This window comes from Tenrec ecaudatus, chromosome 1, assembly GCF_050624435.1.
Source record: "Tenrec ecaudatus isolate mTenEca1 chromosome 1, mTenEca1.hap1, whole genome shotgun sequence".
Taxonomy (NCBI): domain Eukaryota; kingdom Metazoa; phylum Chordata; class Mammalia; order Afrosoricida; family Tenrecidae; genus Tenrec; species Tenrec ecaudatus.
Genome location: NC_134530.1, coordinates 234,437,172 through 234,460,159, shown reverse-complemented (window position 1 = coordinate 234,460,159; position 22,988 = coordinate 234,437,172). Strand labels below are relative to the sequence as shown.

The 22,988-nt window shown below is 53.1% G+C and overlaps 1 protein-coding gene across 2 annotated transcripts in view; it reads right to left on the bottom strand.

Moving 5' to 3' along the window:
- Nucleotides 1–3,986: 3,986 nt before the first annotated feature.
- Nucleotides 3,987–22,988, bottom strand: part of SMYD2 (SET and MYND domain containing 2) — a 58,162-nt gene continuing 39,160 nt past the window's right edge. For both annotated transcript variants that reach the window (XM_075530301.1, XM_075530311.1), the window contains 7 exons: nt 17,804–17,871; nt 14,817–14,919; nt 12,431–12,541; nt 10,941–11,061; nt 9,350–9,524; nt 6,905–7,013; nt 3,987–4,449 (listed from right to left, as the gene is read on the bottom strand). In XM_075530301.1, coding sequence (XP_075386416.1) covers nt 4,369–4,449; nt 6,905–7,013; nt 9,350–9,524; nt 10,941–11,061; nt 12,431–12,541; nt 14,817–14,919; nt 17,804–17,871 — 768 coding nt within the window. In that variant the 3' untranslated portion in view covers nt 3,987–4,368. The remainder of the gene's footprint in view (nt 4,450–6,904; nt 7,014–9,349; nt 9,525–10,940; nt 11,062–12,430; nt 12,542–14,816; nt 14,920–17,803; nt 17,872–22,988) is intronic.

Below are 22,988 nucleotides of genomic sequence, written 5' to 3'. Positions count from 1 at the left end.
GCTCTTGCTCGGTGCCCAGGGGCGTCGACGCTGACAAGCGGTCATTCAAGGCCACTGGACCAGAGTCAGAACTGGAGATCTACATGGAATGTGTGGTCAACCGCCACTGGGGCCATTGCTGAGCGTTTTGACGGAAGATTCCACAGAAGAAGCCTAGTCAATTGGAGGGCGGGGAAAGGGTAATGCAGAACAACATTTCAAGTTATCTAAGACTCGCCTGGGGATCTTGAAAGGCCCCGGAAATCCTGACTACCAGTTCACATCACGTCTCGCCAAAGAGAAGCTGCTCCCGCCACCGCGTGAGGGGTGAGGTAATTACATGTTTGACCAGCCGGGCCCGAGAATGTGAGAAAAATCCAAATGGCCCTTGACAGACAAAAACGTCCCCCCTTGTCCTCGTGTCAGGAAGGCTAGATGGACTCCTGAAAGGATCGCCCTGGGACCATCTTTAAAGTGCAAGTAGTATCCCTGAAGTCTCCTTACATCCGGGCGATAGTGTATCTTCACGGTTAAAATAGCTCGACTTTGAGCACTATGCTCTCTTAAGAACTCTCTGTACAGGATCAATTCGACAACAACAAACCCCAACTCAGGGCCGTCCAGTTGATTCTGACTCGCAGTGGCCCTACAGGACAAGGTAGAACTGCCTGGGAGCTTCAGAGACGGTAACCTTCCAGGAGTACAAAGATCCACCTTTCTCCCTTGGAACAGTTGGGTGGGTTCAAACTGTTGATCTTGCAGTTAGCCTCCCAACTTAGAACCATACCAGCAGGGCTCCAAAACTGGGAACAGCAGCTCAGAACATTAGAGAGCTACCTTAAAACCCAAACTCCCAGCCATCAAGCTGATTCTGACTCGTAGGGGCAGTGGATTCATGTTAATGGGGAGGACAACTTACAGGTACGTGAGAAGGGTTGAATGGTCAAAAGCTAGATGAATATAATTAGTATCACAAAATGGCACTGGGAGACATGAATTGCCGCATGGTTTACTGGGTATATTTTCAACAACCAACAATTATCTTAAGAATTTCCCAATATAATTTTACATTCTAGTAGCGTGATTTAAGTGTGTCCATTAGGGTACTGTGTGGAATAGCAGCAGAAATGGGGGAGAGCACCAACAGGAGGGTGGTGGGATGGGTTAGGCCTTCAGTGCCTTTTAAACGAGTGAGGCCCACCTGCAGGTGCGCAACAGACACCCAAACTGTCAGAGCGGGCTACAGTGTGTCACTGTCATTCGGCCTGTTTTCAAATCTCTACAGAGGAACTGAAAAAGCCCACTGACACCAAGTCCAGTCTGACTCAGGATCCTGCAGGCGAGCGGCCCTGTAGGACAGGGTGGAACGGCCCCCTGGGGTCCCAGGCTGCACTCTGGGTGGCAGCGGACTACCCCTCATCGGGCACCTATGGAGTGGGTCCTTTCCAACTCCTATCAACCCTCCGGGGCAGAGTCCAAGAGCCCACGGCTCAGGGTACACATTCATCGGTGCAAATTGCCTCATCTCTCTCCTGCAGGAGCAGGTGGGTTTGAACCACTGATCCAACGAGTAGCCCGCTACCACAGCAGAGCCCCTCCAACATTTATGTAACTGCAGAGGTCAGTGAAGTTGCACATGCACATTCAAACAAGATTTGCACCTACTCTAAGCAAGCAAGACCTTTATAGCTTGATGAGATCTATGGAAATGATGAGCTGGGCGTATTGTAGGCTTGGCCACGCAGGAAGAGGGAAGTCAGCATTTTTGAAACCCACACTAACAAGCCTGTGAGTACTTCACATACCACAGTGATTGGTGACGTGTCACCAGGACACCCCCACCCCCTGCCATGGGGTCAAAGGGCTCACAGTTAATGGTGTGTGAGAGGCATGAGGTATGCTCCAGCCGTTTCCAGATTGGAACAGTTCAAGTGCAAGATCACAAGATAATTCAAGTGCAAACCCAACAGGCTTTAATTACTAACCAGTAGGGGAGTTCCTTTCTGACTCCAAGACACTTTCCTGCAAGAAGTGTCCTAGACTGGATGAATAATCTGGAGGAGACAACAGTGGGACCCACAGTTCTGGGGGAGCATGGGAGAGGGGGTGGTGGGGGGAAAAGTAGTGGTGTTAACAAACCCAGGGCAAGAGAACAAGTAATCCAAATCGGTGGTGAGGAGGGTGTGGGAGGCCTGGTAGGGCATGATCAAGGGTAATACAACCAGGAGGAATTACTAAAACCCAAATGAAGACTGAGCATGCTAGTGGGACAAAAGGAAAGTCAAAGGAAATAGAGGAAAGAGCTGGGAGGAAAAGGGCATTTACAGAAGTCTAGATAAAGACATGTACATATGCAGATATATTTATGAGGATGAGGAAATAGATGTGTGCCTATATTTATAGGTTTAGTATTAAGGTAGCAGGACATTGGGCCTCCACTCAAGTACTCCCTCAATGCAAGAAACTTTCTTCTATTAAATTGCCATTCTGTGGTGCTGACCTTCCCCCCAAAAAAACAAAAAAACGCTGAAGACAAAGCAGGTGAATAAGCAAATGTGGTGAAGAAAGCTGATGATGCCTGGCTATCAAAAGATATAGCATCTGGGGTCTTAAAGACTTGAAGGTAAGCAAGCGGCCATCTAGCTCAGAAGCAACAAAACCTACATGGAAGAAGCACACCAGCCTGTGCGACCACGAGATGTCAAAAGGATCAGGTATCAGGCATCATCAGAACAAAAAATCATGCCATAGTGAATGGGGGGGGTGCAGAATGGTGACCCAAAGCCCATTTACAAGCCACTGGACATCCCCTTTCAGAAGAGTTTCGGGGAGGAGACGAGCCAGTCAGGGTACGATGTAGCAATGATGAAACATCTAACTTTCCTCTAGTTCCTAGATGCTTCCTTCTCCCCCACTATCAAGATCCGAATTCTACCTTACAAATCTGACTAGACCAGAGGAGGCACACTGGTACAGATAGGAACTGGAAACACAGGGATTCCAGGGCAGATGATCCCTTCAGGACCAGTGGTGTGGGTGGCGATACTGGGAGGGTAGAGGGAGGCTGGGTTGGAAAGGGGAAACAGATGACAAGGATCTACATGTGACCTCTGCCCTGGGGGGTGAACAACAGAAAAGTGGGTGATGGGAGATGTTGGACAGGGCAAGATATGACAAAAATAATAATTTATAAATTATCAAGGGTTCGTGAGGGAGGCGGAGGGAGGGGAAAAAATGAGCTGATGCCAGGGGCTTACATGGAGAGCAAATGTTTTGAGAATGATGAGGGCAATGAATGTACAAATGTGGTTTACACAATTGATGTACGTATGGATTGTGAGAAGAGTTATATGAGCCCCCCCAAAAAAGAAGTGTCCTAGTACTGGGGAGCCAGTCTTCTCTGCGATGGTAACAAAGCCCCTTCTCCGTCCACGTGGCCGCCCCGCAGAGTGCCAGTGGAGATCAATGTTTGCTCCACAACATGAGACGTGGGAAGGAAAAGAAATTTTTTTGTTGTCGTTGCTTTCTCAAGCTTACCCTGGAGACTCTTCAAACAAGGAAGACCGCTGCTCAGAACAATTCTGAGAACCCACAAGGGAAAGCATGCTTTTCGACGGGTTGAAAAACAAAAACAGTCCGGAAAGCAAAAGTCCCTTCAAGCGCTTTTCTGCAGTTCATGGATACAAGGCCTTCCCCTCCCCAGGGAATCAACAGCCACGTGCTCCCCACACTCCGTGGTTCCCTGCCACCGATACATACGAAGGACTGCAAAAAGTACGTGGACCATCTTTTTGTTCCCATTTTCCATGAGCTTTACAAGGTACCTGCCTACTTTTTCTTTCTTACACCCCCCCATCCCATTTTCCTCCCCCAGGGCTGTACCTGTAGAGGCCTTGGGCCCCATCCATGCTGAGGGGCCACCTGGGGCCACTGGGGTGTACCCAAGTGCCACTTCCACAGTAGGAGCACCTCGGAGATCCTCCCCTCCCCCAGAAAGGAGGAAACACTGCGAGTTCTGTTTTTTTTATTCCCTGCACCACTGAGGTTTGTTGAGACACATACCAACAAGCATGGAGGGGGAAAGGTGGCATTTAAAAAACGTCCATCTACTCCAAACAACAGGCATGAAGGGGAAAAAGGATTGCACTTTGTCAACGCAGCCTGTGCAGAATATTGTACATGAAATCATGCCATAGACCTGGGGGTCGGGCAGCATTCAAAAAGGAACTTGTTTCTGAAGTTGAAGTTTAAGACCCACCTCCAAGAAAGCAATGAGAAAGGCAGAAGTGCAGGTAGCATTTACATTCTGGAGGGATGTGTAAGATTTCAAACGTTTGTTTTCAGGCTTCTGTACTGGGATTCAAATAGAAACTGGGCTGCCGCATAGCTTCAGTGACTTTCGATTTCCTGTTTGATCTCAGAAATGTACGGGTGATCTTTGCCGTGAGCTACCTCCATGATGGCGATGGCCTAGGGCAGAGAGAGAAGGGATCAGAACCAAGGGCTTCCCATCTATCCCAGGCGACACTGATGCAAGGGAGACCTCGTTTGTTAAGGCCCAGGATGTGCGCAAACTCGCTAATAGAACGCATGGTCTCCAGCTGGTGCCAAGGGCTCAAGTAGAAAGAATATCTTTTGAAAACGACGATGGCAACAAATGTACAAATGTGCTTGACACGATGGATGGATGGATGGATGGATGGATGGATGGATGGATGGATGGATGGATGGATGGTATTAGGAGCTGTTAAGACACCACAAAAATGATTTAAAAAGAACTGATTATGATGATGGCTACAACTCTTTAGAAAAGTGGTTTTACTATGAAAGTGTATGGTGTGTGCATACTAAGAAAACTACACGCAAAAAAACCGAACTTGGCCGATGGCTGCCATGGATGGAGGAGGAAGTTTTGCTCAGGTGCAGTTTCTCTTGGTGATGGGATAATTTGGAGAGGGCTGTCAGTAATGGTGGTACAGCACAGAAAGTATCGTCAATGGCACTGAATTATGTATGTACAAGTTGTTAACCTGGAGAACGTTTTCTTGTGTATATTTTTGTCAAAATTGATATAAAAATAAATTATAAGAATAACAAAAGGGCACAAGGAAGAAGAAATTGTTATAAAATTGATTGTGGTAAAGATTGTGCAACAAATGTTTACATGACTGAACTACTGAATTGAATGATACGTGGCCGAAGTGCCAATAAAACTGTCTTTGAAGAAAGAAAGGAGCCCATGATCTCCTACACAGGCTGGCTTTTGAAAAGAGGACTCGTGTGGCCGGCAGCCAGTGAGCCGGTCTCCACTGCCTGGCCAGCACAGAACCGAGCGCACATGCTGGCAGTGGCCGGAGCAGAGACGGAGGTGCTGGGAGACAGCTTAACCCTGTCAGAGGGTGCACGCCTTCCTCTCCTCGTTGCAGAACACTTCAGCACAGACGCAGCTTCATTCTGAAGAGCTACAAAGGCTGGGTTCACTAAGGCTGCTTCAGGCCCTTGCTGTCGGCTATCGAAGTTGACTGACCCCACAGGACACGGGAGCACTGCTCTCGTAGGGTTTCCTGGGCTGGAACTGTTACGGGAGCGGATCGCCAGGATTTCCCTCCCTCAGGACGGCCGGGAGGTTTGAACCGTTGACCTGTCAGAGAGGAGCCAAGCGCCGACCCCTTGTGCCATTGGCGCCCCCCAGGGCTTCTTCACCGCGAGGCAGGCAGCATAGGTGGTGTTTACTGTGGCTCCATCGCTGCCAGTTGCCTCTCTGGGCCCCCCACTTTCCTCACTTGTAAAACAGGAATAGGACACACGCCCCGGGGGCACTGATCCTCAAAAAGCGTTTGGGATGGTGGGTGACACAGAAATGCACGTATCAAATGGGATCACTTCTCTCAAACATGGAATGTCTGAGGGCCTGGGAAGCAGGCTTCCTTTCTAGTGTACACTAGTCCCGTCTTGAATCTCAGGCCAGGAGGGGGCAGGCCAAGTAACAGGGTTGGCCTTCAGGAATCACCTGGTTAAAGGCACCACCCACCAGCTCTTCACGGTTCCAAAGAGACAAGGACAGGCTGGGAACAGGACCTAAATTTTTTCTTCGGCCTCACTATGTCATCTTGTGATTTAAAAACTGAACACTTCAGGCTTAACCCATCGTGGGAGCCTGGCTGGGCACCCGACCCTGCCTTCTGGAACACGGAGCCGCACTCCCTGCATCCCAGACAGGCGTCTGGAGGACGAAGCCTGCAGACCGAGTCCTGGCCACATGGTGCCCAACATGCCCTTATCTGCATAGGAACACAACTTTCCCCAAGGATGATGCTTAGACTGTTCACTTCCACCCTCCCCGAGCCCCTCTGGCAGCCCCGGGCCACAGGCCGCCCGGGCTCTGGGGTCCCCCAGACGTCGCACCCCCAGCACAAGGGGAAGGAGCTGGTGCTCTGGACTCAAGAAGACCCCCAGAGGTTGAATTAAGGCTCCACCACCCACCCTTGGCTGGGCTTCCTCATCAGGAAAATCTCATTAGGCTTGGGAGAGTTCAAAGAAAAATGGTGACCTCACTGTGGGCTCTACTTCGCAATGATCTCTATCTAACCCCTTGGATTTTACCACAAGGTCCCCTGGGGCAGACAAATGGAGAAGACCCCCACTGAGGGCTGTGCCCCAAGTCATAGCCTCCCCCTGAAGGAGGTGACAGCGCCCTCTGGCCAGCACCTCCCAGCTGCTTCCCTCACAGGAAGTGCTGACAGCGCCGGCTCCTTCCCTCCCTAGTCTAGCCCCTTCCACTCCTGGGGGGGAGGGGGGGCGGTGGTGGGTCAGAAGCGGTGGCCGTGGAGGCAGTCATTCATTCGCAATGGGTGTAGGCACCAAGGGATGTCCCTGAGGAGCTGGGCCACACCCGGAGACCCTCCCCACAGGCCGGAAGACCCACCTTCCTCAGGGCTTTCTCTCCGGCGGCCTTGTGCTCCAGGCCCAGGTACAGTCTGCCAAGCTTCAGCCACATGGAGGCCACGTTGAGGGAGTACAAAGGGTAGTGCTTACTGGAGGGAAACAAAGGAGAACGGTCGCCTGAGCAACGGGGTGGGCCCAGGGCTGAGCTCTCCAGCAGCCAGGAGACCTCTCACCGGGTCAGGCACCCAGGGGGCGAGAGTGGATGGCACGCAGCTGGCGACCCTTTGGGGGCACGTGCTTTGGTTTGTGTGGTCTGGGTGTTTCTGAAAATCCGCAGGAAGACCCCCAGAGACATCCTCTCCACAAGTGACGTAAGCACAATGCTGAATCCAGGCCCGGATTTCTGCATGCTGGGGTGCCCGAAGGCCGGCAATCAAGAGAGCATCTTTGAAATGAAATGCCCCTCCTGAGCAGAGCCATTTGGCCTGTCAGAACTCGAGAAGTCAGAGAAAACGTTGTGCCTTCTAGAGATGCTTGCTCTGTGTCAGGCCAACGCCCCCATAAAACTGACTGTGAGGGGCCCTGCAGGGCGGGGAGAACTGTCCTTGAGACGGTCCAAGGCTGTCACTCTTTAGAGGCAGGGCGGGAAGCCCGTCTTTGGCCCGCCGAGCGACTGGTGCTTCCACACTGCTGGCCTGGTGGCTAGCGGCCCGACTTGTAACCAGCCATGGTGCCGCCAGGGCTCTGGTCGCCAGGCAGAGGGCACTCAATCAGCAGGTGCTGTTAACAGTGGCCATTCCCCCGAAACACAGTCCAGGAGGCAGCTCACTGCTGAGTGTTGTGTGTGTGTGTGTAGCTGATGGCGACTGTGTGACTCCCCAGGGCAGCTAGAGCTGCCCTTGTGGGTTGTGGAGACTGTGTGAGACGGGGTGCTTACTTACAGGCAAATCTGTTCTACTCCCTATCCTGAAAGCTTGTTCCGGAGAGAGCTTCTACCTGCATTCCTGGGCAGAAGGCACCTGTGCTGCCCGGGGAGAACCGGGGGCCGGAGGGGGTCATCTGCCAGGCCAAGGCCCTGCAGAGGGACCACCACCAGGCTGAGGGGTCCACCCCTACTTTCCTCTCCACCTCACTGGGAAAAGTCTGCAAGAGGCCAGAGGGCTTCCTCACTAGCCCCCAAGGAAGGGACTAAATCTCTGCCATTGAATCAATTCCACTCCTAGTCCCCACCCCCCACCTCCACCCCAAATGAACAGGGTGGAACGGACCCTGGGGGTTTCTGGGATAGCAACTCTTTGACGGGAGTACAAAGTCCCCTCTTAATCCTGAGGAGTGGCTGGTTTCAAACTGCTGTCCTTCCAGTTAGTAGCTCAATGCATAGCCACTACGCCGCCAGGCTCCTCACTGAAGGGAAGGTTTTGGCATTTTCCCCAACTACATCCACTTCCAAGAGCAGGTTTCAGGAGGCAGCTTCCCCTTGGGCTCCCCCTGCTGGCTACTGAGAGCAATGGGGTGGGGGTGGGGGGTGCGGACAAACCATACAGTCCCAGACTTAGGGCCTGAAGGGACTCTGAAGGCTGCTGACTGAGAAATGCCCGCAGTGCTTGGGGAACACACAGATGTCCAGCCTCAAGGCCTGGGTCCAATCCCCTTGGTCAGAGGCAGAGCCCCTAAGTGTGTGACATAAAAGCACATAACAGTGCCTGTGACTGGGAGCACCCCCACCCGAGCCCAGCCCTGAAGTGACCGGTCAGAAGACCAGAAGGCACGGCCGTAACTTCCTGTATGGCATAACCATCTCGGATAGGAACACGGCTACCATCTGCTACCAGGCCAAGTTAATAATCCAACTGTCTTTTTCTTCTTCAATCCAAGGGAGCCCTTACGGCAGCACATCCCACCTGCTGTTCATGTAGGCTGGCCACCCTCCGTGAACCGGGCTGCCACTTGGAAAAGCAAGAGGGTGCTTGCAGGTTTGTCTCTGGGAGTCAGCGCCCTCCACTTATCGCCCCCATTGCTCCCAGTAGCCAGCAGGGGGAGCCCAAGGAGAAGCTGCCTCCTGAAACCTGCTCTTGGAAATGGATGTGGTTGGGGAAAATGCCAAAACCTTCCCTTCTGAGAGGAGCCTGGTGGTGTGGTGGTTATGGAAAAGCAGGGGTTTCGAGGTCACCAAGTGATCAGTAAGTGCCACATAACTTAATAGGGTGGGGGGACTTTAAATACTGCCCTGACTGCTCTAGTGCTGGCTCAGGAAGGGCCACACATCCCCTCCACCTTTTGCAACACCTCAACCTGCCTCCCTCAGGGTCTCCCGAAGATGGTGCACATTCGAGCCTGGCCAGGCGGAGCGGTGTCCTAGGCCCAGCCTTCCAGAGTGAACGCTGAGAAGAGATGGCCCTTCCAGGCCTGCTCCAGCACGGTGCAGGCAGAGGCTGAGACTCTGCACCATTCCTTCCCAGGGCCATCAGAAAAGCCAGGCAGTCACCTGTAGGGCTTAATGATTTTTTGTCCATATCGCAAGGCTCCTTCCCAGTCCTGCATGTACAGGCAGACGCCCATGGCCTGGTACATCATGTGCAGCATGTACACGTTACTGTCTTCAAACACGGAGCTCATCTTCTCCTGGCTGAGCTCGCAGATCTCCAGCAGCTCACTAGGGGGTGCTGTGGCGTCAAGGAAACCACAGGCCTGGCAAAACTGGCAGGGAGACTCACTCCCCAAGGCTGGGCTCAAGGGGCCCTTGGGGGCCGCTGGATTGCCACCGGCACACACCCCCACCCCCAAAAGTAAGTTGTAGAAAACCAGGCGAGAGTGAAAGAAATGACATTTTTCTTGAAGAAACAAACTAGAATCTCAAGACCTCAAACGCAACACAAAACAGCAAGCAGAGTGACCGCAGAGAACACGGCCGGATGAAAAGCGTAGGGCTCAGAACCAGAGACCCTCAAAAGCTTCTACACGAATCCAAATCTTTGCTGACGGCAGACGCTGGAGCGCTAGATATGGGGCATTTTAAAGTGGGGCCTCACGGGGAGAAGAGCTTTCTTATGCAGAGGAACACTGGGCCTTCCTCAAATCAATGGCCTCTAGTTCTACTCCGGGGTACAAATCTAATTCCTTGTCAATTCTCAAGAAAATGCTGTAACATGGTGGTGGTAGGGGCTTCCAGGGACCATCATGTATATTTTCAACGCGCAGGGGACCACAGGGGATTGAGTACAGAGTATGTCCCTTAAGCTCTTCCACAATCTACTCTCGATGGAGCAGAGCCGAGGCCTTTCTCCAAGGGAGAGGCGGGGTGGCTTCAAGCCGACAGCCTCGTGTTAGCGACTGAAGCTTGACTGCTGTCCACCAGGGCTCCAGTACAGGGAGTAACAGCCCAGCTCTTGGTATTCAGCAAACCAGTAGCAGAGCCCGGAAACTGGGACAGTAGGCTGACAACTGTGAGCCTGTGGCCTTAGCTGCCACCCGAGGACCACACCCTCCCTCAAGTGTCCCCGTGAGCACTAGCTGAGCGTGTTATGTACATGGGCGCACTCGGCACTGCCCCGAGTGAAACGAGCCCTAGGTAATGGGCTGGGAGGACCGAGTTCTTTAGTCTTAGAGAATGAATCTCTGCAATGAGGCTGAGCCCTTGCCCAAACCAGTCAAACAGAAATATCATCTTATGAAATCCAGGCTGCGGGAGTCTCTAGAGAGTGACTGGGTTTCTTGGAGGGATGGCAGGGAAGGTTGGGGGGAGGTGGAGTTAATCACGATGACTGCAGGAAAGAAGAGAATGTTCTAAGATTGACTGTGGGAATTGGTACAACTCTTCTTAATAAAACCAAACTACTGCATTGCATAATAGGTGCATTCTACGCCAATAAAACTGTAAAAAACAAAACAAACTTCAACACTGCTTATGGTTGGCACCATCTTACCGGGTGGTCACTGAACCTTCCCATGTTTACCAGGAGACCCTCTTTCCTTCAAAATCCACAATTTCAAGACCACCTCTCTCCTGAGCCCTTTCCCAGACTCCCCACCCTCTCAGGGTGTGGCGCTCAGCTGTCGGGCATGGCGGTGAAGGATATATTTGTAGTGCTTGGCCCTGCGGAACTCCTCAATGACGTTGCGGGCGTACTTGACCATGTCTCGGATGGTTTCCGCCTTCGGGGGGTCAGTCAGCTTCCGGATTTCCACCTTGGCCTCATCCTGAGCAAAACAGCCAAAAGGCAAGGTGTACAGTTACCTAAGGGGAAGCCACGGGTGGAGACACCTCTCAAACACTACGCAATTTCGTGTAAGGGGGGCGGGCTTGCTCTTCCAGGGGTACAAAAAAAGCACAAACAGGAGGAAATCGGCTAGCAGGGTTAAAAGACAGAAACACGAATTACCTAACCCTAAACCTACTGCCGCAGGGTCGATGCACGCTGGCAGGACCGGGCTGAGGCGAAGAGCCCCACTGGGTTTCCAGGCCACAGCCTTCAGGGAAAGGAGCCGTGGCGGTGCCTTGGGCTAGGTGCCGAGTAAGGTCCGCAGTTCAAACCCTCAGTCACTCCGGGAAGAAGGATGAAGCTGTCCGCTTCCTGAAGCAGTTAGCCTGGGGAACCCTATGCAGGGCCCCTAGGAGTCGAACGGACTCCAGGGCAGTGGGCAATCTTGAGGGAGGCAGACTGCCACGTGTTCCTCGCGCAGTGCAGCGGGACAGTTCCCCCTGTCCACCTCTGGGCTAGCAGCTGCGGGCATAACCACTGCACTATCAGGGCTCACTCACGGTGACCCTACAGCACAGTCGCACTGTCCTACGTGCTTCCAGGCCTGTGACTCTTCACGAGTGGGCAAAGCCTTGTCTCTCCAAGGAGCAGCTGATGGGGTTTGAAGTGCTGACCTTGCAGTGAGTAGCCCAATGTGTAACCATGATACCACCAGGGCTCCCTAGACAATCTAGAATGTGCTTGCTCTGAGCAGGTATGTCTGTTCACGCATCTACAAGTCATTGAGAAGAGACTCCTCAGGAATGACAGTCCTAAGAATTTAGATAAAGCCAAGGAATAAGTCCACATACTCTGGTGAACCGCGGGCCACATGCGGCCCGCCACGGACATCAATCCGGCCCCGTCGGGTGTTTTTGCCCCATTTGTTTTTTTACTTCAAAATAAGATATGTGCAGTGTGCATAGGGGTTTGTTCACATTTTTTTACACCATAGTCCGGCCCTCCAATGGGTCTGAGGGACAGTGAACTGACCCCGTTTAAAAAGTTTGAGGACCCCTGGCCTAGAACATGTCTCTCTCTCTCCCTCCCCGTCTCAGCATTCATTTCAAGAACCAGCTCTTCAACAGAACCCGCCCTTATTTACAAGGTGAAATGGATACGTTCTCCCCAGCTACCAGGAGCAGGTTTTCACGAACACCTGGTCTAACGATTCCACCTGGCTGTCGAGCAGGGCTGCCTTAAAGAGTCGGCCACATCTTCAGGGGACACGCTGTGGCAGACGAGGGGCGCTCATTCTGCAGAAAGCATATGCCGGGTTGGGGGGGGGGGGGTTCCGAGTGGGCCTCCGCCGGGGCAGCAGCACTCACCTTGTCTTTGGTGGTGCACTCCTGGCACTCACAGGTGAAGAAATAGGAATCTCTTAACCGGTCGTTCCTATCTTCGGTTGGATACAGGAGGTCAATGTAGCTGGTGAACACCTGAGAGGGCCAAAGAGTCAGAGCTTTGATTTGCTAAAGAGCAATTTTGACTCGGTGGCAGTGGGGCTGGTTGTTTGAATTTGCCGTGAAGTCGACTCTGACTATTTAGGGTTTCTGAGATTGTGCAGCTTTATAATGGCAGCCAGCCTCTTCTTTCTCCCATGGAGCTGCTGGTGGGTTGGAACCACCAATCTTGCAGTTAGCAGCCCGACGCCTAACCCACAGCATGTCACCAGGGCCGTTACTCCATCTTTTCATTCCGTAACCTGGGAAGGCTCAGGTGTTTCCCTTGCCCTCGCTGCCGAGTGCTGCGGGAGCGGAAGCAGCAACCGCTTTCTTCCTGACAGCAGCGGTGGTGGGCAGGAGGCTCCGCACAGCCTGGGGTGACGGCGTCAACTAGTCCAGGGGAAAGAGTTTCTAGAACACCAGCTGGCCAGTCCCTTACCCCAGGGCGAGCTCCGGGCCCCTCTAGCTGGGCCACAGAACTCAGAAAAGCCCTGCCTTTGGGCTTCCCTCTCCACTCCTCTCCACCCGGGTCTATACCTCGGGCACAAAGCATATGGAGGAGACCAGCACTTGACTACCCATTACCTACTCCCTACGCCCACGCCTGCTGATCATCCCACAACCAGGCGCACGTCTGACTGAACAGATGGACTGAAACAGCCGCCACTCCGGGCATGGCCAGGCACTGCCAGGCACAGGGCTGGGAGCCTGTGGGTCAGCCAAGCTCTCCCCACTCCCAGCACCCGCAAGGCTCACTCCGCCGCCCTGGGCAAAGGATTCCCTTCTCTCTCAAGGGCAAGTGACGGTCTTAAGTTCTGGTGCTCATGACCGCATTTCTGATGTGTGCCCGAGGGCAGGGTGGCAGGCATGAACAGAAGCCAAGGGGCCTCCCATGGCAGGGACCTGCCCCATTTCCTCCTCCACGGTGACTGAAGGGCACGCAGTGCAACACCAGAAGGGCCCAGAAGATGGCGACAGAGGCCACTCCAGTGTGGCTGGCCTGCAGGAGCCAGTCTAAGGGACCAACCACTCCGCCCTCTTGCAGGCAGCTCTAGAGGCAGGGGTGGCTGGCGGCTTACATTCTAACAGAATGGAGCAGTCTGGGTGAGAAAGAAAGAAGTAAGCATGGGCAGTTTCTACAAGACACCCAGCAACCCAGACACCCGGACCCGGCATGGGGGCAGAGGGGGCTGGAGGCCTCCTCATGAGCAATTTGGCAAAGGGTGCAACCCACAACCTGCACTAAACCAACGTAGGTCTGGCCCCAGCTCACGGTGGGCCAGAGAGCAACTGACCGCGCAGAGGTCACCGCATCGACCACTGCACACAGGGACGGCGACATTAATACTGCCTCACGCCCACACGCACCTCAGAATCATGTCCCCGCTACAACAGGGAAGCGCTCTCTGCAAGGCGTGCGTGTGGCTTGCTGGGGAGACCACTGCACATGGCATACAAACAGCACGTGCCGGGCAGGCCTTCCGGGAGGAGGCATGTCTTCTACAGCAGCCAGAGTCCCTGTGGTCACCGCAAGGACTGGGTGACAGACACGGGCGCTTCTTGCTGAGGCGGCACCATTCACTGGGCAGGGCGCGGGCAGCCAGTGGGGTGAGGGCGCTCCCTGGGAATCCGTGGAACACAGCTGGGAGTGTGCTGCTCGGCTTCACTGCGTCCAGAGCGGCGCGGGCGCACAGGAGGCCACCGAGGGCCAGAGGCCAGTGGATGGCAGTTGGTTCAGGGGCCTCTGGCCCACAGACCAGACCTGCTCTCCCCACCTGAGCGCCCACCTGGCCCCTCAACGGCATTTCTGAAGCGTGGGAAAGGGCGCTATGTCCACGTGGGGGACAGACACGCCACCAAACGGTCACGTGTCAGCCGGAGCTCCTCAGCAGCAGCACCTGGGCCCTTGTGCGCTCTTTGAAAGAGGGTTGCCTTTGACCGGTCTTGGCAGAGGAGGGGCACTCTCTACTAGAAAGCCCAAACGAAACTTGACTCATTCGTTCAGCGATGGAAGTCACACACACCAGAGAGAATCGGACGCTTCATTTCGCCCACCTCCTTCCTTTGCAAACCTCTAGACCCGTTCTTATTTAGCTCAATCGCATTTACTCTCTCCGGGTGCTTCTCCGCCAGACAAGGACTGGTGGGCACCAGATGGAAGCCCTGCCCCCAGACAGGCCACACGTGGCCACCAGCCCCCTGGAGCGCCTGGGGACTGAGTGACACTGCACAGACGGCCTGCCACCGCCATCTGCAGCCACGCACTCACCTCCTCTCCTGGACTGATTTCCTGCACGGCTCTCACCTCTGCCAGGGTCCCCTTGTAGGTCACAATCACGTTGGGGCAACAGCTATGGTTCATCAATGCAACGCTGTCAATCAGGAGAAGGAAAAAACCCTTTCTCAGCGAGGGAGGGACGCTGTTTATGCCATTACTCCGCTTGGCTGCTCGCTTGTTGTAAGTTAGAGCAGTTTTATTTTTTCCCCCTCCTCAAAACGTGGGGGGGGGGGGGAGCCGGCTCGTTGGCCGCCGTATTCTGAATGCATCTACCATCTTAACCTTTAGCAGCGTCACTCAGCCTTTAAGGTAAGGCCAGTGCTGATCAGGGCAGGACTACCCGGGAAAGACTGGCACAGAGGGGCCTCAGAAGGTAGACCAGGCTGCCCGGGGGCCACAAACAACCACTTTCGACCACACTGACAAGTGAAATCCACACTAAAAACAGTGGCGCCTGAGGCACAGACCACCCGCAACGAAACCTCCCGCAAGTTCTTTCCTGTGAGATGTTCGTCAGAAAGCCCAAGCCCGCAGCAAACTGCGCCTTCACCCGACGCTGGCTTCCAAGCAGTGATCCGCGAGGGTGATTCAGCCCACGCGGGCTTTCTTCAGATGCCAGTAAGTCGCCACCAGGGGCTCCTTGGACGGCGTGGGCTCCCCTTCCCATTGCTCCCCCTGCCGAAGCCCACCGGGGGGCTCCCAGCACCTCAATTTCCTCATCTGGAAAATTGGGACATTACTGTCCCTGCTGTCGCCGCTTGCTTTTCAGGGATGGCAGGGAGGACAGAGAGATTCGCCTATGCGAGGGCTTTGAGCTTTCTGATTATATCAAGGTCAAAGTTCCGAGAACAAAAATTTCTAAACTACAGGGAAAAAGTGCTTGATCTCTGAAAATGCGGTCTTTGAAATCACAATGCCCATGTGATTTCAGCCCAGAAGGATTTTTCCCCAATTAAAGCTGTTGGGAATGGGGGCTCGTGCTCCTGCGGCTGGCACATCCATGCATGCCACTGCGTGGTGGCCCGTGTCACCACCCTGATGCTTCAGCAGCCTAAGCCCTCGCAGGCTTGTCGCTAGAAAGCAAAACAGCAAGGGGGTGGCTGAGCCTGGCCAAGAGCCGGCTGCCAAGATTTGAAGGGGCACTAATTCCGTGGACAACTGCAGGAGGGCAGAGTGGCCCACCTCCAGCTCTAGGCCTGGACAGACAAGGAGCAACTTCCCTGCCTCCGTCCTTGAGGACCTGCGCTGTGGCACACCCAGCTGCCTGGCACGTGTCACAGGGGCAACTGGCTGAGGGAAGACCCGTCAGTCGGGTACTGAGAGGGCAGTTTGAGGGATAGCAGATGCCTGGACCACGTTATGGAGGAATCCGGAAGTGCATCATTTTGAGACACTCCCAGGCGTCTCCCTAAGGAAATCAGGAAATACAGTGAGACCAAAGGTAGAAACCAACTCCTGCTCAAGACTCATGGCCGACCTATATCCTGTAAGATACTGCCATGAAGTGAACTGTATCCCCGCCAAAAGGGCTGAAGGTCTGCCACCACTGCCATCGGTAAGATACGAGTAGGTGGGCTGGGTAAAAAGCAGAGAAAAGACATGCAAGGCTCAGGCGGCATGGAAGGATCTCCTGACAAGCCCTGGATTTGGACTCAGTTTCCAGACTGAGCGAGAGAATCTGTGTTCTCCGATGTTACCAGCTTCCGGCCCAGTGTTGTTCTGCCTGCGCCAGCACACCCCGACAATCACCGCCTCGAGCAGAGCCCTCCCCTACGTCTGTCACAGGCCCCGGGGTGGCCCTGCGGGCTCTCTACAAGGAGGGGGGTGTCTGCCACAATCTTTCACACTTTCCTTTTGTCCCGGAGGCAAAAATCTCAAGGAGTTTCCCTACCCAAAACACCATTTTCCTTTCCCTCAGGACTCCAACAGCAGACACCATTTGGGCCTCCCAAAGGCAGTAAGAGGACGCGAGTGTCTTTTTGTTCTCCCGAGTAGCTGCTCACGTCACATGGCTCGGGACACCTGCCTCTCAGGCTGGGCAGAACCAACACCCACACTAGGAGCACAGGCTTCCCCACACATCGCCCAGCAGTGAGGCAGGACCTACACCCACTCCCACCTCAGGCGGCTCCTGCAGCACCGGGACGCAGCAGGGTGCAGGTGGCACCAGTGCCCCAGTGCCGCGCAAGCATCACGTGGGGGCTTGGAAGGGAAGGGCTTCTGCACTCCATCGATGAAGTGAGGGTTTGCGTCTGGAGGCCCGGAGGAGCAATGTGGAAGCACCCAGGCCCCTGGAATCAAGCCCCACTTCACAGACAGAGCACAGGATGGCTCTGACAGGAGTGGACTCCGCAGCGTGCACCTGGCACATGGCCAGACCTACTTCTCCCTCCACTCCCGCCACAGCCGCTGAGATCCCCGTGTGCCAAGTGGCTAGCCGTTCAGGAACTGTGTTGAGTCCTCCTGGAGCTGAGAGAGAGAAAGGCCTACAGCGCTTTGAAAATTCACTCCAAGTCCATTACCCTCCTCCAAATTGTGCTGGTGATTTTCAAAAGGGAGAGATGGAGACGCAGCTCATGGATGCTTTATACCAGCCTGTGGCCAACTCTTGGTTGGCAATTAATGCTTCACTTTGACTACAAAGAAACCCAAACACTTCCAGAACCACAGATATGCAGAAAGCACATTTCTCAGCAGGACACAGGCTGCTTCTTCTATGCGCACTGTAAAATGTTCTCTGATAACAGCTCGCTGCCCGGAGGGGCTTAACAAGCAACTCTTCTCTTAACTACTCCCTTCAGAGCCTTAAGTGTAGGGGAAATATTTTGAAATCTGGCAGAATTTAAAAAGGTGTCTTAATGCACTTGGAGTGTGTCATGCCTGCCACATGCAGGTAGGTGGGTTATTTAAATATCAAAAAAATCAAATTAGTGTTAAATTAGTGAAAAAGAAGAGGAACGAAGTCAAACTCAGCCTACTCCGGAAATATTGCTGATCCCAAATGAGAGAGTTCATCGTCTTCAATTGTGAAGCCATTGCAGTTAACCTGCAGGGGGAGAGGGAGAGAGAGACAGAAGAGAAAGGTGAGTGAAGCTCCTCTCTGGGATAGAATCATTTCACTGACTTGGCCCTTTAACAAGTAAACCAGGAAGATGTGCTGGTTTAGTGATTTGCAGTCTTTCTTTTTTTGGCCATGGTATAACTTTGTACAAACAACCTGGCCCTCTGGCCCAGGTGTGAATTAATGAACACATGCAATGAAGGCTGGAAGTGGCAGTGTGGGTTAAGCATCGGGTCGCTAACCTGCGACGTTGGTGGTTTAAACCCACCAGTCGTTCTATGAGAGAATGATGCGGCTGTCTGCTCACACAAATATCGCACACCCTGAAAAGCACGGGTTCCCCGTTCAGAAAACAAAAAGTTGCCCAAGTGTCCCTCAGACAGCTAAAAACCTTTGTACTGTAGCCCTCAATGCAGAGTAAAGTGTGGGTATCTGTGCTTGCAGTCAACTTGAAGCATTGCAGCACCTCCAGGGGGCGGTAATCACCCAATCTGAGAAACAATGCTATATAAGGTAGTGAAGAGTCAGAATCCAATCAAGGCAGTGGATGCGATTGGGACTCTTTAGCCCAGGGGTCCTCAAACTTTTTAAACAGGGGGCCAGTTCACTGTCCCTCAGACCCATTGGAGGACTGGACTATAAAAAACAAACAAACTATGAACAAATTCCTATGCACACTGCACATACCTTCTTTTGAAGGAAAAAACAAACGGGGCAATAACACCCTGTGGGCCACATGTGGCCCACGGGCTGTAGTTTGAGGACGCCCGCTTTAGTCGGTCCTACCTACTCAACTACCTACAGTGGTCCAAGAATGCTACCTAGACCCACAGGGCTTCATGGGTACTTGACATCTAGTTCCCAGGATGCCACAGGTTTTGAGATTGTTATTGAATCCCTTGGTCCTCAGTTTTCTCCCCTTGAGCGAAAAAGGAGTCACTCAATCCAGTGTCACACGAAGCCCTCATCAACCTATCTAGTGACTTCCCGCCCCCCTGACCCCAGAGACAGAGTGACCAAGGGCTTGAAGTAAGGAACTGAGGCCCTGTGGTCCGAATCTCAGCCAAATCCGCCTCCTGCCACTCGCCCATCCTTTGAAAGAAAGTGTCACAGCACAGGGTACCACGGGCTCCAACTTCCCCACTGTGATCACCCAGCTTGGAGTTAAGGGGGCTGAGACTGAAGGTACAAACTTGGACATCCCCAACTTCTATACCACTCTGGACATTCACACTGGACACTGACACTCAGGGTGAGCCTCGGTGAGCCCTCGCGTGGCCAGGCCGCATGGCCAGAAAGATGAACTGGCTATAACCGGTGCCTGCGGGGGACACGTGCCTCCTGGGAAGCACCAAGAGGTGTTCTCCACAGGTTATCTGGCACCTGAGAACTGGGCAGCTCTTCCCTCTTCACATATTAGATGTTGCCACCAAGGTCCAGGGAGGAGCAGTGACTCGCACAGGTCACAAAGCCAGAGACTGCACAGAAGACGGACTAGGAGCCTCTCCGGTCACACCAGGAAACAACCCGTTAGTCTGTTTCAGGTCAACAGATGGGCTTCCTAGAGCAGCATTCGCTAAGGAGGCACTTCAGGCCGGATACTAGGCGAGGGTCTGCACACTCACCATCTTCTAAACCTGCCGCATTCCGCCACGGGCGTCCTATCACTCACTTTGCAGCTATAGAAGCCGAGGCGTAGGAGGCTTGGATGACTAAATGTTCTGTTCAAGGCCACGTTAACAGGGCAGAACAAGGGTCAGAATTAAAACTGGACATCCTGACAGCCAGGCTTGCTCCTGTCATGCTATTCCATGCTATTCCATGTTTCAGGTCAACTCAGCGTTCATGTGGCTCAATTTCACTTAAAACTAACTGGCCAATGGCTACGCTGGAAGACCTCCACATATGTAAAAATAAGGGCCATGATGGATCTGACCTGCAGTACTTACAATTCAATATAAAACGAGGAAAGAGGAAGGGCTATCACAGGTTCGTAGTAAAACAATTCACAGCCTTTGAAATCCTGAAGTAGTTGAGCATTTCTACATAAAAGATGTATCATATTAATTAGCCTTTTGCCAACTCCAAGTAAGCTGACCTATTCCGTGTTCAGGGTATTAATCAGTGGAGGAGCCCTAATGGCATAGTGGGTTGTACGTTAAGCTGCTACCTGCAAGGTCAGTAGTTTGAAACCACTAGCTACTACAAAGGAGAAAGATGAGGTTTACTACTCCTGTAAAGATTCACAGTCGTGGAAACCCACAGGGGCGGTTCTACTCTGTCCTACGGGGTCACTGTGAGTGAGAGTTGACTCGAAGGCAGAGTTTGGTTTTTGATTATTAGCCAAGGACCAACAACCAACACTAGGTGAGAGTAAACTAAAACTTAATAAGGTTTACTGGAGTGTCAAGTATCCCTTACAGGGGCTGGGTGCCATCAACCAGCTCCAACTCAAAGTAACCCTCCATGCCAGTGTACGGACCACCCCTTCCTTGGTCTTGCACCATCCTCACAACTGCCAGGGTTGAGGTCAAGGCTGCAGGCCTGTGTCGGTCCCTCTCACCATGATCTTCCTTTTTCTCACTAGCCCTCCACGTTACCAAATATGAAGACCTTCACCGGGGACTGGCTTCCCGTTAATGTCTATGGTCTCAATGGGTACTGGGATGGTTCAGGAGTGTCCGGTGCCCCTCACATGATGAGAAATATTTGCAGAATGGAGAAAACAATATCTTGACAATTTTCAAAACTGACCTAGGTATAGTCAGCCTCTGATCACCTCTGGGGTCAGGGGGTGAGGGGATAGGGATGACTCTTGTGTTTCCTGGTCTCCTTCGCCCTGGGTCAATCCCCCTGCGTCAGTTCTCTGACTCTAAATTCAGATTTGAAGGCTCCATGAATATCAATCCATTTCCTGCCTTTCCTTCCTCTTCTTACTCTGGAAGAGTGTGTGTGCACGCACCGTGTGTGTGTGTGTGTGTGTGTGTGTGTGTGTGTGTTCATAAGCAAAGACTTCTATAAGAGCAAGTGTCAGTACTGCTCCTTTTCGGGAGGCGGGATGGTGTTTAAGGCAAATTGCATAGCAATTTGCGTGCCAGCTTCCCTTTCCTTTGAGATATCCCTAGAGGGGAAAGTGAACTTGCAAATTAAGGAAGATGCATGGGCCATAGCCCCTCTCTTTCAGTCCAATCAGGCGTAAGTGCCTTGCTACAGCTATTGTCGTAATTAGCATTTAGACTGGATGGAGGCTGCACACAAAAATACACTCCCCGGGCATGCACACGTTCCCGGTGATGAAAACGCACCTCGACGCTGTCGGAGGGGGAGGGCAGTCACCTTGTGCTGCCAGCTGCTGTGGGGCCACAGTGAACCCACAACACCCGCCCATGACCCAGGGGGCAGGGCTGCGGCTGTACAGCAGCAAGGAGCATCAGAATGGGCGTGGAGATCTGGTTTGTTCCCAGTGTCCTGCTGAAGATAGGCAAGGGCTCCTTAGCAGTTTACGTATGGATATGGTAATTTGACACATGAAACTATCAAACCTACAAAGTAACGGCAGCCAATGTTCCTAGTTCATTGATACCTTATCTGTGAATTCAACAATGGCTGTTGTCTTTACTGGGTGCCATCACGTGGACCCCGACTCATAGCCCCTGAAGAGGCAAGAGCAGAGCCGCCCCTCCAGCTGTGCCTGGCTGCCGTCTTCAGGTGAGTGGTTTGCCAGGTCTTTCTTCCACTGCTCCATCCGTTCAAAATCACCAAACTTTAGGTCAGCATCCAGGTGCTCAAACAGCTGCACCAGCTGAACTAGGGCTCGTTGGGAAATGCACCCACTTGCTAAATTGCATTTGTCACTCCAAAATCGACCCACACGGCACGTTTGCGGCTGAGGGTAAGCCAGGCAACACTGTGCCTTGCTTCAGCTCTCAGGATGAACCAGCATCCTTCTCAGTCTGCCAAGTGCCACACGTTACACCCTTTTTGGGGCTTTGTGCTGATCGTCATACTTGCTTGAGTTGATCCCCAATTGCAGAGCTGAAGCCCGGCTAGAGTTCCTGCGTTCAGGAAGGCTGTGTTGTGTCTTGTGGGGAGCATGTGTGTTAGATACGCTTCAGCCTGGTATTTCGTTGTGGTGTTGCTGGCCCGAGTTCAGTGTGAAGGAATCAACAATGCACATTAAGTACAACAACCAAACCCAATGCTGTCAAGTTGATTCCACCTCATCACGACCTCATGGCACAGAGCAGAGCAGAGCTGTGCCCTCAGGTTTCCAAGAGGAAATCTTTACAGACTGCCGCGTCTCTCCCCTGGGGAGCAGAGGGGTCGATCTGAACCTTGTGGTTAGCAAACCGCCCGACACCCGAGCCGCAGTGCTTCCAGGGCTCCTGGATCCCTTCAGAGGGCTGACTGGCCAGCAGTGTTTTCCTTTGGGCCCCTGGGTGGCACAAATGGTTTGCACACGGCTATTAGTCTAGAGCAGTGGTCCTCAACCTGTGGGCCGCGACCCCTTTGGGGGTCGAACGATCCTTTCACAGGAGTGACACGATTCATAACAGTAGCAAAACAGTGATGAAGCAGTAATGAAAATGATGTTATGGTTGGGGGGTCACTACCACATGAGGAACTGTACGAACGGGTGGTGGCCTGAGGAAGCTGAGAACCACCGGTCTGGAGGCTGGTGGCTGGCATTCGCACAACAGCAGCCTGTGAGTTCGCCAGGGACACCTCCAGGGGCAGTTCTGAGCTGGAGCACTGGCATCGCCCTTGGTTAGAATCGACTCCATGGCAATGCTTTTTATAAGAAATAGGAAATAGTCCTGTGTTACACTAGCCACTTATTTGTGTTCGGTTTAGGTTTTTTATTGTAAGCTGGGTGAAGGCTTACAGAGCAGATCAATTTTCCATTCAACAATAAATAAGCGTTTTCTCATCTCGCTGATCGCCGTCCCCGTGGCGTGGTACCACCCACTGAGCCCACTTCCTTGCTACTGTTCCGCGTCCCCTCCCTGACTTCTGAGCTGTGGCCTTGGGCAAACGCTGCCCTCTTATCACTTATGGTTGGTTGCTACTGTTCACCACATGCCTTATGGCTGGGCTGAAAC